Below are 17296 nucleotides of genomic sequence, written 5' to 3' on the forward strand. Positions count from 1 at the left end.
GCACTAAGTTGCAACGAACCAAATGCAAAAAAAATGAAAAAAACCCGTAGCTAATGATGAACCCATCCTCTTGAAATCCTAGATTCGCCTCTGCTTATAGTGACCCAATTCGAACATAGAATTTTTCAGTCAGAAATAGAAAAAAAAAGAGTTTATTATTTGGAAAAAAATTAACATGAATAAATAATAGTAACAATAGTACATAAATTGAATTTGTATTACTGATTCTTAAAATAATATTCTTAGGGGTCGTTTGGTAGAGGGTATAAGGCAGGATATACTGGTATTAAATTTTTGGGTTAAATTTGTACCATGTTTGGTTTGAGTTATTAATGAGTCCCGGTATAAAATTATACCAAAATCTTGAATAATATTATCCCATTTTCTAGCTGTTATAACTAATACCGGTATTAATAATCTTGGGATAACTTTTCTAAATGACCAGCTTACCCCTTAACCACAATTCTGTAGCTTCGCATTTTTTGTGCATAGTTTCTACACTCATTTTTGCACAATTTCTGCATCTTTTGGCTTCAGTTTTTGTATTTTCTGCATTCGTTTTGGCATTTTTCTGCATAGTTTCTGCACTCTTTTTTGCACAATTTCTGCATTTTCTGCATAGTTTTTACACTCATTTTTGCACATTTTCTGCACACTTTTTTGCATTTTTCTGTGAGTTCATTACAATGGGTAATTTATAACCTATGCTCCAGGTTGGATCTCCTGCATGTTTCTGCACTTATGCACAATAAGCCATTGGAATATCAAGGTTAAAATTGAAAATGAAAAGCTTATCCAACTTTATCCAACTTCAAACCAAACACATGCTTTGGATTATACATGGCATACCTCACATTTAATCTAATAAACCAAACGAAGAACTATTACTAAATAATCTAGGGATTATTTAGTCTTAGAATTATAATCCCAGGATTATAATCCAACATAACTTTATTTGCGTACCAAACGACCACTTATTATATTGAGCCCGTCCTCAGCACAGGCCTAGGCCACTAGTAGATATGGTAGGGCCTTAGGGGTCAATGCGTAACCCCCTAGCCAGGTGTCAATATACTCTGGATATTGGAGGTCTTATACCAAAAAAAAAAAAAAAGGTGGGGTCCATCACCGACTAATGCGACTTTTCTTTCCCTGTGCTTAAAAAGATTTAAATGTTTTTTTACCTTTAAATTACAGGCAGGCATGGGACAAGAATTGAATTAGTTTTTGCAAGTGGAGTCTGTGCTTCTCGAGTACTGGTCCAACAAAAGTCCTTGATAAAATGATAGTACTAGTAATGAATGTAATGGCCTCTTCATGCGTATATCACATGAATCTCTCTCTTTCTCTCATATATACATGGCAACTTATAGTTTGGGATCCTACATCTAAAGAAATCTTTTAAAACTTATACTACAGAACCTACTAATGAAGGCAATATTATTCAACACCATAGGGGCATCGCTACCCACGGCCACCTTAAGGTCAAGAAGACCAACCCCATCTACTTGTTTTTCCTCGTTCAATCGAGGTCAGCCACCACTAGTTGTATCAAAAGCGTGCCTCTCTATAGCCGGCATGAAATTAGCTGAACCAAATCCCACTATTCGACGTTCAGGGAATTACAAACCTACTAAGTGGGATTTTGAATATATTCAGTCCGTCAACAATAATTACGTGGTATTTTTTTGTTTATATAGCACACATTCTTTCATAACTGCAGTAATATATAGAGATAATAGTCAAAAACACATTTGAATTATCACTTCTTTGCTAGTTTCACATTCCAACTATCAGGTGTGTTTTTGACCATTTTCTCTAATATATATAATGTGTTGTACTATCATTTAGATAATAATTAACTTTTGTATAGGGAGAGAAGTATATGAAGCGCTTTAATGAACTAAAAGAGGAAATGAAGAAGATGATGGTTGACGAGAGATCAGAAGAATTAGAAAAGTTGGAGCTGATTGATAATTTACAGAGGCTTGGAGTGAGTTACCACTTCAAGGATGAAATCAAGCAAATATTGGGGACCATTCACCTAAGTGTGGCCACTGGAGATCCATTATACTCCGCAGCCTTGAAATTTAGGCTCTTGAGACAACATGGTTTTCATATCTCTCAAGGTAGGGGTGTGCATAGGTCGGTTTGGTTCGATTTTTTCATTTATCTAATCAAACTAACAAAAGTCGATTTATTTTATCTCAATTTTCCGGTCTTCACAATACAAAACATGTAACTAGTACTTCCAAATATTTTTTATGTCCTAGTAAAATACAACAATAATATGGTGATTCCCAAGAAAATAACACCAAAAACGAAATGAGTCATGACATTATACTAAAATATAGTGTCACTTATAATAAAGATAAGTAAAACCTATAAGACAAGTTTTGTTAATATAAGCTAATGAAAATGAACATAGTTTGATTCGGGACTTGTTTGAGTTACTAGACATATATGGGCTATAATTATGTACTCCATCCGACGTCCCAATTTATACGAGGATTGACCTATTTGGGGAGTCAAACAACTTTTTCTTTTGCTCAATTTCAAACATAGATTCTTCGAGTATTTTATAATAAAATTTACATATTTGGAAACTATATAAAAAGTACTATAATAGCTTGTTTGGCCAAGCTATTTTTCTTCAAAAGTGCTTATTTTAAAAAAAGTAAAGTGTTTGACTAAGCTTTTAGGAGAAAATAAGTGTTTTTGGGAAGTAGCAGAAATTGTTTTTTAGAAGCTAAAAAAAGTAGCTTTTCGAGAAGCACTTTTTTGAAAAAAACACTTAGAAACACTTTTAAAAGCTTGGCCAAACAATAATTGCTGCTCAAAAGTGTTTTTTAAATTAATTGGCCAAATATAAACTGTTTTTCACCAAAAGTATTTTTTTGAAAAACACTTTTCAAAATAAGCTGATATTAAAAGCTTGACCAAACAGGCTATAAGTCTGCATAATTAATAATTCACAATTTATAAAAAGACTTAGAGAATATCGTGGTCAAAGAAAGAGCCGTTTGACTCGCCAAATAGCTCAACCCTCATATAATTGGGACGGAGGGAGTAACATATTTATTGGACCATCCAAAGTAAGTTCAAACGTGAAATACCATGTTAAGAAACAAAAGTATGAAAAGGTTTAAAAATACTGAAACAAAAGTATGAAAAGGTTTAAAAATACTTACTAATTATACTATAATAATTATTTTTAAATATAAAATATCTTTAAAAATCGTATACATATAATGTCGATTTGGTTTTGTTTCGATTTCACTTTTCTTAGTCAAAACCAAACCAATTATGGTCCCTTTTTTTTTAATACCGAATCAAGTCAAACCGCCACTAACCGATTTTTTTCTCGATTTGTCGGTTTTTCTTTAAATACCCTAGCTATCTCAAGGTACGTATTACGCATACACTACTTTTAATAATCTTTTCAACTTCTTTCAGGTTTATATATTTTTTACTCCATCCGTTCCAACTTCCAACTTTATGTGACACAGTTCAGAATACGAGGGTCTACCTTATTAATTTTTGGTGTGAATTTTAACATAGATTCTTCAAAAAAAAAAAAAAAATTACATATTTAGAAAACTAGAAAAAAATTAGTATAAAAATTCATAATAATTAACAATTCAAATATTATTGAAATATTTTAAAAAATATGGTTATAGAAAATCTCATTTAACTCTCCAAATAGTAATAGGGTCACATAAAATGGAGTAGAGAAATTAACATATAGTCAACATATGTAATATGCAGGTCGGTCGGCATAGTTGTTTTACATGTTTAATTGTTTATGTAGGGACACAAATATATATATATATATATATATATATATATATATATATATATATATATATATATATATATATATATATATATAACGACGTACATGCATTATTAGCTTCTAAAATATGTATTAATTACTTTCTATATAATTAGAGAAATTCATTTTTGTGATAAAGATCATCTTAGGCCTCATTTGTTTTCTCGTCTTCCAGAGATATTGAACGATTTCAAGGATGAAAATGACAATCTGAAGCAGAGTTTTTGTAACGACACAAAAGGTTTGTTACAACTATATGAAGCTTCGTTTCTCTCTACAGAAACTGAAACCACTTTAAAAAATGCAACAAGATTCACAGTGGCACATTTAAAAAATTATGTTGATAATCAGTATTACGATACTGAAGACAATAATCTAATGGTGGAATTAGTCCTTCATGCCTTGGAACTTCCAAGACATTGGATGGTGCCAAGATTAGAGACAGAATGGTATATTAGCATTTATGAGAGAATGCCAAATGCTAATCCTCTGTTGCTCGAGCTTGCTAAGTTGGACTTTAATATTGTTCAAGCCACATATCAAGAAGATTTGAGAATTCTGTCAAGGTGAGGTATCTTTTAATTTTTCTAGTAACTAATTTTACTTATTATGAACAATTATACATAATTATCTTTTAATTACTTGACAATATATAATAAAGATTTTAGCACACTATAAGTATAATTAGTGGAAGTGTAAAACCGGTAATCTCATACAACATTAATTTTCATGTAAAGGTGGTGGAAGAACTCATGTCTTGCAGAAAAGATGTCATTTTCAAGGGATATACTGGTGGAGAATTTTTTTTGGGCAGTTGGAATAATGTTTGAGCCTCAACACAGCTATTTTCGGAGAATGATCACGAAGGTCATTGTTTTTGTTTCAATCATAGATGATATTTATGATATTTATGGCACTCTTGATGAATTGGAAGTCTTCACTGATGCTATTCAAAGGTAACTTGAAGGAACCACCTAAATATATAAATTTGGTGCATATAGAAATGTAGCTTTATTTTATTTTTCCTTATTCACTTACACATTAGTTAACTGTACTATTGGCTAGTAGTGACAAATAGACTGATTGAATTGGATTTGACCTGATCAAAAATAAATTAAATAAATAAAAGTGAATTATAACTCAATCTGTCTATATTTTGAATGATCTGGTTGAATACGAATTAAATATGGAGTCATTGGGTGGATCAACCAAATCTGAGTAGATTTTCATCTTTGTGAGTACTTATTAGGAGGTCAACTTTCTTTTAGTAAACCAGTAGAAATATGATGACGAGACTTGGTAAGTTTTATATCTTTTTTTTTTTTTTGAATAATGTTTAAATATTTTATATCCCTATTTAGATGCTTTAAAATCCACTCTTCTTTTAAAAGATTTTTTCTCCATGTTTCCCATATAGAAAGGAGAAGAAGTGGACATTGAGTATTGACAATCGAACACACACCTATCTTATGAAATATTCTTACAAGTATATGATATATTCATACTTAACAGAAACCACTACTCAACAAATTATAATTGTCTATGCAAAACAATTAGTAAAGACGAGTATTTAATCTTTTAATTTCAAGTTGGAGAAATTACCTTATAAATTCTCTATTCAATCATCTTTGTCTAATGTTTGTCATGAGAAAATTTTAAATTTTGATATTATAAATTCAGATGGGATACCAAAGCAATGGAACAATTTCCAGACTATATGAAAGTGTGTTATCTTGCACTCTTCAATATTATCAACGAAGTAGCGTATGACGTTCTCAAAGATAAAGGGATCGATGTCCTGCCCTACCTTACAAAATCAGTAAGATTCATTCCACTTAGAAATTTTTCTTCTTTTAGTTCCTCTTTTTCCAAAATGCTAGCTGATCTCCTCTTATGCGAATGCAATACTTAAATTTTGTGAGTTTAGAATTTAAATATATTATCATTGAACAAATTGTATTTTTAAAACTATGAATTCCGAATTTAATATCTATAAAAAAATCGTGAACTTATATATTTTTTATTATGTCAAAAAGCGACGAGTTTGATTAAACCTATTAAATAGAGCGGACCTACATGCATAATAGAGGATCACTGGACCCTGTTAACCTCGAAAGTTGGATGGGTCCTTGGTTGAAGCTTTGTTAATTAGAATGACTACACTGAAACCATGATTATCTTTACCCTCCATTTTAAAATAAGTGGTGTTTTTAGCTTGGGCACTTCCTTTAAGAAAATTACTTATTTCTATAAAGTAAGATGTATTTTTACTAACTTACCCTTAATAAATACCTTAAAAAAGATGTAGTTCTTTAGTAGTTTCTTGGTTATATAAAACTCTCTTTATTTAAATAAGGATAAAATTGAAAGAATATCATTAATGTCTTCTAGTTTTTAAACACCACTTATTTTTCTTGGTTATATAAATCTTTTTCTCTTTATTTATAGAGAAAACCCTGGATAAAATACCATGAAACGAATGAACGTCAGGTTTAATGTCTTCCTCTATACGGAAACCAAATCAATTAAAGATTGGTTTTTTAAATGTTGGAATCAAACTAAACTAATTAAGTTAGTTTTTATCGCTTCGTTTTTGTAGATTGGTCGGTTTTCTCGATTTTCTTATAAAATAGATGACAATATACTTCCAAGCACATATTATGTTGACTATATTCCGAACATAACATTAACAATTATATTCCTCTTTTTTTTTTTTTTTTTTTTTAAAGAAAAAAAAACATATATATGCCATTTTCAGTAGGAGCATAATAAAATTTCTTACAATGAATTCTTTTTGTATAAAAAATTAAAAATCTAATTGTGATGTACCAAGATATCTTGACGATAATTGAATCAAAAAATGGTGATAGCTAAATGACTCATAGACAAGTTATTTGAACATGACATAGATATTCTTGGAAGTATCAAAATAAAAATTACAAATCAAACTAGAAAGTAAAGATAAAAAATAGGAATATAATAAAGGCAAAAACACACATTGTCTATGTGTGTTTATGCAATTATAATTTTTAAATAGGTATTTATATACTCGGTTTGGTTCGATTTTTTCGGTTATTTTTTTCTTAAGAACAAAACTTAACCAAATTATTTAGATTTTTAGAATTAAAAAACAAAACCAAACAAAAAAAGTATCTATTTTTTCTTCGATTTTCTATTTGGTTTGATTTTTCAATTTATCGTGAACACCACTAGTGCCACCTGTCAGTCGTCACCGGAAGTTTTGCCGGCTCTGGCGAGACCCAACAATAAAGCTCTCGCCGTCTTCAAATCCTGAGTTCGCATCTGATTAAATTCATGTTATATTTGTCTCTACAACACACCCCACCCCCCCCCCCCCCCCCAAAAAAAACTCCCCCCAAAAAATCAGAAATTAAACCACTAATTCATTTATTGGCACTATTAATAATTTGAGATATGTTATTAGTGGGCAGATTTGTGCAAATCATACTTACAAGAAGCAAGATGGTACCACAATGGATATAAGCCAAGTCTGGAAGAATACATGGATAATGCATGGATTTCAATTGCAGTTCCTATGGTATTAGTCCACGCTTTGTGTCTTGTCACCAAACCAATAACTAAAGAGACATTTGAATCCTTAAGCAATTATCCTGACATAATTCGTTTCTCTGCTACAATTTTTCGGTTTGCTGATGATTTGGAGATATCATCGGTATGTTTTTATACATTTATCTCAAATAAAATTAACTTATATGACTCCTGATTTGAATATACTTTATGGTCCAGTTGTGATTAAGGAAGAGATTTCTAATTTAATAATGTTACAATTACGTTTTAAAAAAAGAATCAAAATGACATACTAACATTTCCCAAAAAAAAAAAAAAAAGAAGGAACGAGTGAATGAATTGTACTACCTCTCTTTCATTTTATGTGACCTAACTGTTACTTGGACAGTCATGATTTTTTTCTTTGACCACGATTTTTGCATATACTTTTAAAATATTTTGAATATCTAATATTGTAATTCATAGTACTTTTATATAGTTTTTAAATAAGTAAATTTTTACATATCACAAAAAATGGAACAGACGTAGTAATGAGTTTGAATGTCAACTTTGACTTTGTTTACTAATATGGTCGTAACAACTCAACGAATTTATTATGCTCATATTTTAAAAAAAACAAATATCTGGTGGTCAAATCCCTCCAGCAAAATAAGCCCTTATTCCCCTTAGGTAAAAGTAAAATGAAATTCAGACAAAAATCTGAAATTGTACTTGCCCTTCAAAATAGTACTTTATAAATAGACGTCTAGCAAAATTTGAGTCTCATTTAATTTATTAATTAATCTTATAATTAATTCAGGATGAGTTGAAAAAATGTGACGTTCCCAAGTCAATTCAGTGTTACATGAACGAAAAGGGTGTTTCCGAAGAAAAGGCAAGAGAACACATTAGAGTTTTGATAAAGGAGAGATGGGAATCGATGAACACAGCTCAGAGGAAAAATTCTCTATTTTCTGAAACATTTGTTGGAATAGCAAAAGATATTGCAAGAACAGCACACTTCATGTATCTTCATACTGATGTTAAAAGTAGCATCTCCAAAATACTTTTTGAGCCTATCACCATTCCTAATGTTCCATTGGTTCCCAAGTAATTTATCCCTGAGAATTCGTGACAGTGCTTTGATTTTATGTGTAGCCCGCAGAGGTGGATTCAAGATTTGAAGTTTATTAGTTCATGTAAGGGTCTCAAGTTAATATTTAATATTAACTGGCTTCACAGTCGAATATTTATAGATATTTTCTAATTTAGTAAATTTCTTAACATATATACAGAGTTTGCAAAAGCTACTAAATTTCCGTGAATCTGTATATTGTACACAAGCTCCGCCACTAGTATATATCCCGATCGCTAATCTTCATCTCATTAATTTTATGGATGTGTTCTGTCTTATCATTGAATTTTCGATTCGTTTACCTCTGAATCTAGTTGTTATTTAAACAACTTTAACATGTCTTTTTTCTTTGTAAATTAAAGTGAAAAGCTAATCTCTCTATAAGTCTGAATATTTCGAGCCATTTCAATCATCGTGGTTGATAGGAAAAAATAAATGAATGAATATTCTTTCAAAAAAGTTATAATCATACACCTATTGAGACGAAGACCAAAAGTGAGTCTCGTAGGCGGACACATTAATCCAAAATAAAATAGATTGACAGCTTGAAACACTAATTTATCAAAATAATGAATAGAGGATCCCTTAATTTAGGTTGGGGCAGAGATTTCAAAATTTGAAATGTTAGTTAAGATTCCAATTTTTTGCCGCTGCCAAGAGTTGCCGCAAATTCTAATGGATATTTAATGTGCTTTTGATCGATTACTTTAATTAGGACGATGGAATCTATGAAGAAAGTATATTGTAGAAAAAATGTGCTTCACGTCTTCCTTTTAGAAACATTTCACAAAATTTTACGTGGCTCTCGATTCATATACAAGTGCTATCAACTTTATCTTTATTCATATGCCCCACAATTAATAGAAGGAAGTGCATTTTTTTTTTTTGCTTAGGAAAGGAAATTTCATTACTGGAAGTAAAAAACGAAATACAGTGCATAGGATCCTTATGGAACGGGACCCGAAACTTTTTTAACCCAAAAAATAATTTTTGGAATCAAACTAACTCTTTAAAAAAAAAAAAAGAACCAAACTAGGCTTCACGCACAGAATATGTGCGTGAAAGGTGATAACGTCCAAATCCACTCCTCAAAGAGAAAGTGTACACGGTCGTATGCAATATAATTTACCCAACTATGAGTCGAGGTCGATCCCATAGGGAACAATATACTAGGCGATTTAAACAAGTAAGGAATTATCACTTTTTACGCTGAGCCAAACACTTGATAATATTTTGATTTTAAGAAAATTATAACTAATGCAAAAATGTAAACTAACCTAGAAAGTAAGTAAAATGATCAATGGCCACAAGCATGGATACAAGGAACTCTCAAGTAACGATCCAATATATTTTATGATATTACAACTAAGAGCGGATTTATGTTAATAGATAATGGTTTCTAAAATCTCATTGAAAGTCTTCCAACCAAATCAATAAATTTCACTCTAAGCTTTTCCAAGCCTTAGAGTGTGATATCAAGCCCAACCAATTGAATCTCAAGTAACTTTCCTATTCCTAGCTCAAGTTATTAGATGGGTTTAATGACCCAAATTCTTGTTAATTAATCTTTTTCAACCTAGATTTCCTCTTCCGAGCTCAATCAAAGTAAATGGGCGAGTCTTAGGGTTAGCTAATCCCTTAAGAAACATTAAAGAACAAGATTAATTAAATCAACAAAGACCCACTTCAATAGCAATAAAAATCATTCAATACATAAGCAAAACAAGAGTTTTATCCAACCCTTTAATCATAGAATATTTCCATAAACAAGATTCAAGTGAAGAAAATAAATACTACACACTTAGATATACAATACAAAGTAAGGAATTGAAGAAATGAATTAAAGGTTTAAGAAATGCTCAACCAAATCTTCAAATCTTCAACCCCAAAGTGTCGTGTAGGAACCTAGTCTCTAAAACTTGTATGAAATGGCCAAAGATAACGTTTTACAAACCCTAAAAGAGTATTTATAACATTCAAAAAATGGAACAAATTGTGGACAAAAATGCCCTGCGTGCACAACATCTTTATGCACAAGTGCTACTTCTTTGCGCACAACATCTTCAAGAAGTGCCAACATCTTTGCACAACATCTTTGCGGCAAGTCTTTCGCATGCTGCATCTTTGCATGCACAAGTCTGTTGCGACAAGTCTTTGCCAAAGTCTTGCTTGTTCTATCTTTGCTCTAGTTTGCTCCATTTTGCTCCGTTTTGCTCCGTTATACTCTCCGGGCATCTTATCCTACAAAACGACATAAATACACAAAAAGTAACAACAAAAGTGCTTGAAGAGTTACAAAAGCTTAAGAAATTAGCATCGAACATCCCGTAATTTCACGGCACATCAAAAGGACCAAACTGTAACTTTTTGAGTTTGGTCCTTTCACGCACAGAATCTGTGCGTGAAAGAGGGAGGGAACTTTTTTTTTTTTCTTTTTTTTAAGCTATCAAAATCACGTTTTTTTCATACTTTGGGCAAAGATTAGTCATGTTTCAAAATCCCGAAATATCAATATTTTATATAGAACTTAATATATTTTTTTGCGTACAATAACATCGGCTCATTACATCAAGTATACCTAAACGTTTGGATCGTTGTTTTAGGGGTTGTAGAATACCCCGAAGTAAGTTTTGTTTGGTTGGAAACTTGTCATCTTTAGATCTAAGTGTCATATTTTATAGGGTTTTGATTTAAGTGTTTTGAAATAAAAATATTATATTAAAAAATAATTCATCCAATACAAGAGGTTCAATCAAGGTATAATATATCTCATTCAATGCTCCCACCAAGGTTTGATCCCATGTTGTTGGCATAAAAAGAAGTAAGTAAAAAAGAGAGGCTAAACCACCAAGCCAAATTGGTGAAAGCAACAAAGTAGACACTTTTTATTTTTTATAATGTTCATTAATGCTATCTAACTCGTTTTCATAAATTGAATTTTGAATCTCAAAATTGACATTGAAAACATCATTACCACGGGATTAGCATCTCGAAATAGATTTTTTATCATTGGATTTTTACTAAAGAAGAATGAAATTTTTGCACAAATTTGGGGCAAAATTCAAATTGAATGGATAACGGGTGTTTTTTGGAAAATCAGCTTAGCCAAACCGTCTTGCGGCCGTTTGTCCGCGTAGATCTCGAAAAAATACTCCAGATCAAAAAAAAATCGCGTAAATCGAACATCCGAGCACAAAGTTATGACCATTTAAAGTTTCAACAATTTACAACTACTTTTCTACCTATGCTCCCGTCCTTATTTTTTATTTACGTGAGTGAGAGGCATATGTATACTTGATGTAATGAGCCGATATTATTGTACGCTAAAAAAATATTAAGTTCTATATAAAATATTTATATTCCGACGTTTTGAAACGTGACTAATCTTCGATCAAAGTACGAAAAAAAACTTAAAGATAACAAGTTTCCAAACTTACTTCGAGGCACTTTACAACCCCTAAAACGACGATCCAAACATATATGTATACTTGATGTAATGAGCCGACATTATTTTACGCTAAAAAAATATGAAGTTCTATATAAAATATTTATATTCCGGTGTTTTGAAACGTGACTAATCTTCGGTCAAAGTACGGAAAAAAGATTAATTTTGAGTTTGATTTCCAAAGAACAAAGATGACAAGTTTCCAAGCAAACAAAACTTACTTCGGGGCTACAACCCCTAAAACGACGATCCAAATGTTTAGGTATACTTGATGTAATGAGCCGACGTTATTGTATGTAAAAAAATATATTAAGTTCTATATAAAATATTGATATTTTGGGGTTTTGAACCATGACTAATTTTTGCCCAAAGTATGAAAAAAACGTGATTTTGATAGCTTAAAAAAAGAAAAAAAAAAAGTATCCCCTTTCACGCACAGAATCTGTGCGTGAAGCCTAGTTTGGTTATTTTTTTTTTAAAGGGTTAGTTTGGTTCTAATTTTTTTTTTTTTTTTTTTTTTTTTTTTTTTTTTGGTTAAAAAAGTGCCGGGCTCTATGGAACGATGTTGGGAACTTCCATGCTTTATTACAATGTAGTGGCGTAGCCAAAAATTAAATTATATTAAGAGTGATCAAGTTTTGAAAAAGTGAACAATTTTTTTTCTTATGAATGAGTGCGGCGATTGTTTATAATCAAATCACGTAATATTTAGCTAAATCATAAAAGTATCTATAATATAATAACAAATAAAAATTCCATATTAATCATCAAGACAAACAAAAACAACATCTTCAAGAGTAATCGCGTATATTTTATTAGCAAAATAAATAAGAAGAGTGTATTTAATAGGAAAATCTCACTTTACAAGTAAAAATAAAATTACAATGGGCGAATCATGCTTCTACTACTAACAATACAAGTAAAATCAAAATTTTCAATAGAGAAATCACATCTTCCTCGCAAATATAAATTTATACAAGTTGAAACAATAATTTCGATAGGGAGTAGTGTTACATAATTAGTACCCTATCCTAATTTAAAAATGTTATCTATACAAATGCTTATTATTTTTGAAGTATAATAAAATTAAATTATGAGCTGAGCGCAAACTGACTCGAACAACATTGTTATATAAAAATCAAATTAAAATATTCATTAAGATAAATATAAAAGTAGATAAACAGGATTCCCCAAAAATAAAACTAAGAAAATTAGGCTATCCCATACGGATATCCCCATCGTAAGTTAAATGACAAAGGGTTCTAAATTGAATTGGATACTATGAAGAGTCGAAATTTCCTAATCTAACAAACAATAGATTTAAACCTTTAATTTTCTTTCAATCCAGAGTTCCTCAATGAACTAGAAAATTTACAAACTTGGTTAAGAACTTAAGAGCTAACTTTCAAATTTTTGTTTTAGTTTCTTTTGTGTGTTTTCATTTTAAAATGTTATCTGTGCAAATGCTTATAATACTCACGAGCATGATATAATTAAATTAAAGATCGAATTGCGCACAAGAAGGGGAATTTTGGAGCAATGGTAAAGTTTATAGGTCACAGGTTCGAGCCGTGGAAACACCATTAATTCTTACATTATGGTAGGTTGTTTACATCACACCCTTTGGGGTGTGGCCCTTCCACAGACCCTGCTAAGGCAGGATGTTTTGTGCACCCAGCTGCCCATCGAAGTGCGTACAAGCTGACCCGGACACCATTTTCATAGAATTTTTTTATAGAATTCACTAAGGTAAATACAAAAGTATATAAACAGGACTCTCAAAAAATAAAATTAAGAAAATGATGCTATCTCTTTACAGATATTCTCATCATAATTTAATTGTCAAAGTGTTTAGACCTTAAATTTGAGCTCACTCTAGAATTCCTTAATGAACTAGGAAATTTACAAACTTGGTTAAGAACTTAAACTTTCGGAATTTGGATGTTTTGTCTTTCTTTTTATGTGTTTTCATTTCAATCTCACATTTAGTCAGCAAGACAAACAAAATCAACATCCTAAAGAAGTAATCACATATATTTTGTTAGCAAATAAATAAGAATAACATTTTTAATAGAAAAAACTCACTTTACAAGCAAAAATAGAATTTCAATGGGCGCATCACGCCTCTACTCCTAACAATACAAGTAAAATCAATATTTTCAATATGGAATCACACCCTTCTAACAAATTTATATGGGTAAAGGGTCAAATTTGTCCCTGAACTATGTGAAATGGAATAAATTTCCCTCCATTCTTAGTTGTTATCAAATATACCTTCGCCATTATAAAAGTTGGCTAAGTTTTGCACCTATTCTCAAACAGCGGATGCTTAGCACCCGTGATCCCACGTGTCCCACAATTAAGGATTAAATTTTAGGGAAAGGGTCAAATACGCCCCTCTACTTTTGTTTATTATTCTATTCTATCCCCCGTTATACTTTTCGTTCACATATAACCCTGCCGTCTATCAAAGTTCTATATTTACCCCTGTTATAATGGATATGACACGTGGCGTCATATGAAAAGAACGAACCCATAAACAAAAAACCCAAACTGGCCTCAAACCCATGACCTGGCCACATGTTTCCCCTCTTCTAATTTATACTCAAACCTCTGTTAAACAAAGACTTGTCTCTCTCATATCTTCGTAGTTTGCGACCCATAACCTACCTATCTCTCTGAGTCCCCCACAATGTCTTACATATCTATTTTCTCTCGATCTCATAAATTAAGGAAATACTGAAGTAGGTGTGGTAGAATATTTGATTGTCGGTTTGGGTTTGAGGCCGGTTTGGGTTTCTTTGTTTATGGGTTGGTTTTTTCCACAGATGATGCCACGTGTTACATCTGTTAAAATAAGGGTAAATATAGATCTTCGCTTGACGGTAGGGGTATATGTGAATGAAAAGTATAACGGAGGACCGCATTGAATAATAAACTAAAGTAAAGGGGAATATTTGGCTCTTCTCCATTAAATATTTAAAATGGAGGGCAAATTTGAACTTTTTGAATAGTTCATGGGAAAATATGATCTTTCTCCCTACTTTTTAGTTTTTAATTTCTTTTTTGTTGCTTCTTTCTCTCTCTTGGCTAGTACCTTTACCACCAATCAGCCTTTCTTTCACCATCCTCTTTGTCTCTCGCCACTACCATTGTCACCATCACCTCCACCACCATCTTCTCTTCTCTTTTCTCTCGATTAATGGAAGGGATAATTTCATCATAATACAACCCATAAATACCCATTACATGAGTAAATTCTTGAATTGAAACAAAAGCTCTCTTCTCTCTCCTCAAAATTAAAACCCTAAACACCAAAAACCTACCCACTGGTGATGGCTATTTTGGCCGGTGGACAACCCCCACCTGGGGCTGTTCTACCAAATCCAACTCTTCTTTCGAAGCAGATAATAGAAATACTACCTAATTCTACAACTGAAGCCTCAACATCCACAAACACAACCCCAAACCAAACCGCCTCCACATCCACAACCACAACCCCAAACCAAACCGTTCCTAATATTTTGCCTAGTGGATTGACTTATGCTAACCTGTTAAAGCCAAATGTAGGAACAAATCAACCTTTGATTCCTCTAAAACCTGTCACTTACATCAATAGAGAACCCCATGTGGAATGGAATTCTAACGAAGTCAAGCAATTAATACTGAAGGAAAATTTACAATATGTTGTTCTAGGTAAATTTTCACATGATATTATAAACATTAAGGAATTAAGAACTGCTATTCTAGAGAAGTGTGGCATTAAATGTAAATGTGAGATTGGTCTAATAGAGGACATATACATATTGATGAGATTATCATTATTGGAGGATGATAAGTTGTGGATTTCCGGCTTTTTATGATCACTACTTATCTCTTTTTGGGAGTCTTTTGAAGCGTTTGTTTGTATTTCTACTAGGTTGTTTCATGATTTTAGGTTTTTGAGTCGAGGACACAAAAAGGACAAAACGATGAGAAAAAGAAAGAAAAATGCTAATATGCGATGAGTATGCGGGGGCACACTCTGTCATGCGTCCGCATACTCGTCATCAGAAGAACCAGTGAGCAGCATAATTTTCACAAGTATGCGACGAATATGCAGGACCGCAAACTTGATGTGCGGTCGCATATTCGTCCTTACACGAACCAGTGAGTGGAGCGAATTGAGCAAGAGTGCGAAGAGTATGCGGCTTTGCCAACTAAGTTGGCCCTCGCATAATCCCATGGAAGACAGCAAAAGTGCGGCGATCAACAGAGAGTATGCGGGCGCACACTCAGTATGAGGTTGCATACTTGTCCCGCACGAGTGCATTAAAAGCCACTTTTTCACTTTTTGTCCCCCATCTATAAATACTAGTCCTTGGTTGTTGTGTTAGCATTGAATATTCCTACTTTTCAGTTCATATTGTCTTTTAGCTCTAAAAGTGGAGCTTTGGAATATCATTTATTGTGAAGCTTTTAAGAAGATTCTCCATCTTTTTGTCATCTTCTCCATTAACATTATTGTAAGCTCCATGAATATTCTTTTTGCTACTACTTTATATTTAATGGGTATGAAAAGCTAAATCATTTAGCTAAGGTTGTGGGACCAAATGTGTTAGTTATGTGATTGGGTTTCATATTCACACTTCATTATATGTGTAAATGTTTTTCTATTAACTTTTCATTCTTTAATGTCTTTAATGGTGTACAACATTACTTGTGCCTTATTACCATTACTTTGCTTGAAAAAGAAAGTAGAGGTTAGGAAAAGAGTTAATAGCAACAATTTGAGGCATAACCCTCATCTAATAGCTTGCGCTAGGAATAGGAAATCTAGCTGAGACTAAATAGGTGTTCTCATATAAAACATTCTAAGGCTTGGAAAAACTTAGAATGAATTTTGCTAATTTGGTTGGAAAACGTTTGGCAAGAGTTAAGTGCCCCTATTCTACTACATTTATGCATAGAAATGAGTTGAAGTGAAACTCAAGCGTATTACTTTCCATTGGAACCACAACCTTAGTGCCTTTAGTAATTGTTAATTAAAAACCAAGCACTCTCTCACTAATGATCATGATAAATATTACAACCAAACACTTTGTACATTCCTGTCCCTCGAAATATTGACTATTAGTCAAGCGTTACACTTAACAAGTTTATTTCTTTATTGTATTCTCTATGGGATTCGGCCACAACCTTGTTGGGTTCTATATTTGACAAAGACCGCTTACTTCTAATTTAGAGGTGTAATTTGGGCGTATCAAATTTTGGCGCCGTTGCCGGGGAATACGGTCTAGAAATTTACTAACTAGTGTAAAACTTTACATTTAATCTTTATTTCTCTTCTTATTTTCTTTTGTTGTTTTGTGTT

The 17296-nt window shown here is 32.0% G+C and overlaps 1 protein-coding gene across 1 annotated transcript; it reads left to right on the forward strand.

The window, feature by feature from the left end:
* The first annotated feature begins 1301 nt into the window (after positions 1–1301).
* LOC132067228 ((R)-linalool synthase TPS5, chloroplastic-like) lies at positions 1302–8618 on the forward strand. The gene is made up of 7 exons (XM_059460387.1): positions 1302–1680; positions 1874–2129; positions 4011–4401; positions 4573–4791; positions 5516–5654; positions 7281–7529; positions 8184–8618. Exons 1-7 carry the CDS (start codon positions 1429–1431, stop codon positions 8475–8477), a joined length of 1800 nt encoding a protein of 599 aa, XP_059316370.1. The 5' UTR covers positions 1302–1428; the 3' UTR covers positions 8478–8618.
* Positions 8619–17296: the final 8678 nt, after the last annotated feature.

This window comes from Lycium ferocissimum, chromosome 8 (assembly GCF_029784015.1).
Source record: "Lycium ferocissimum isolate CSIRO_LF1 chromosome 8, AGI_CSIRO_Lferr_CH_V1, whole genome shotgun sequence".
NCBI classification, from domain to species: domain Eukaryota; kingdom Viridiplantae; phylum Streptophyta; class Magnoliopsida; order Solanales; family Solanaceae; genus Lycium; species Lycium ferocissimum.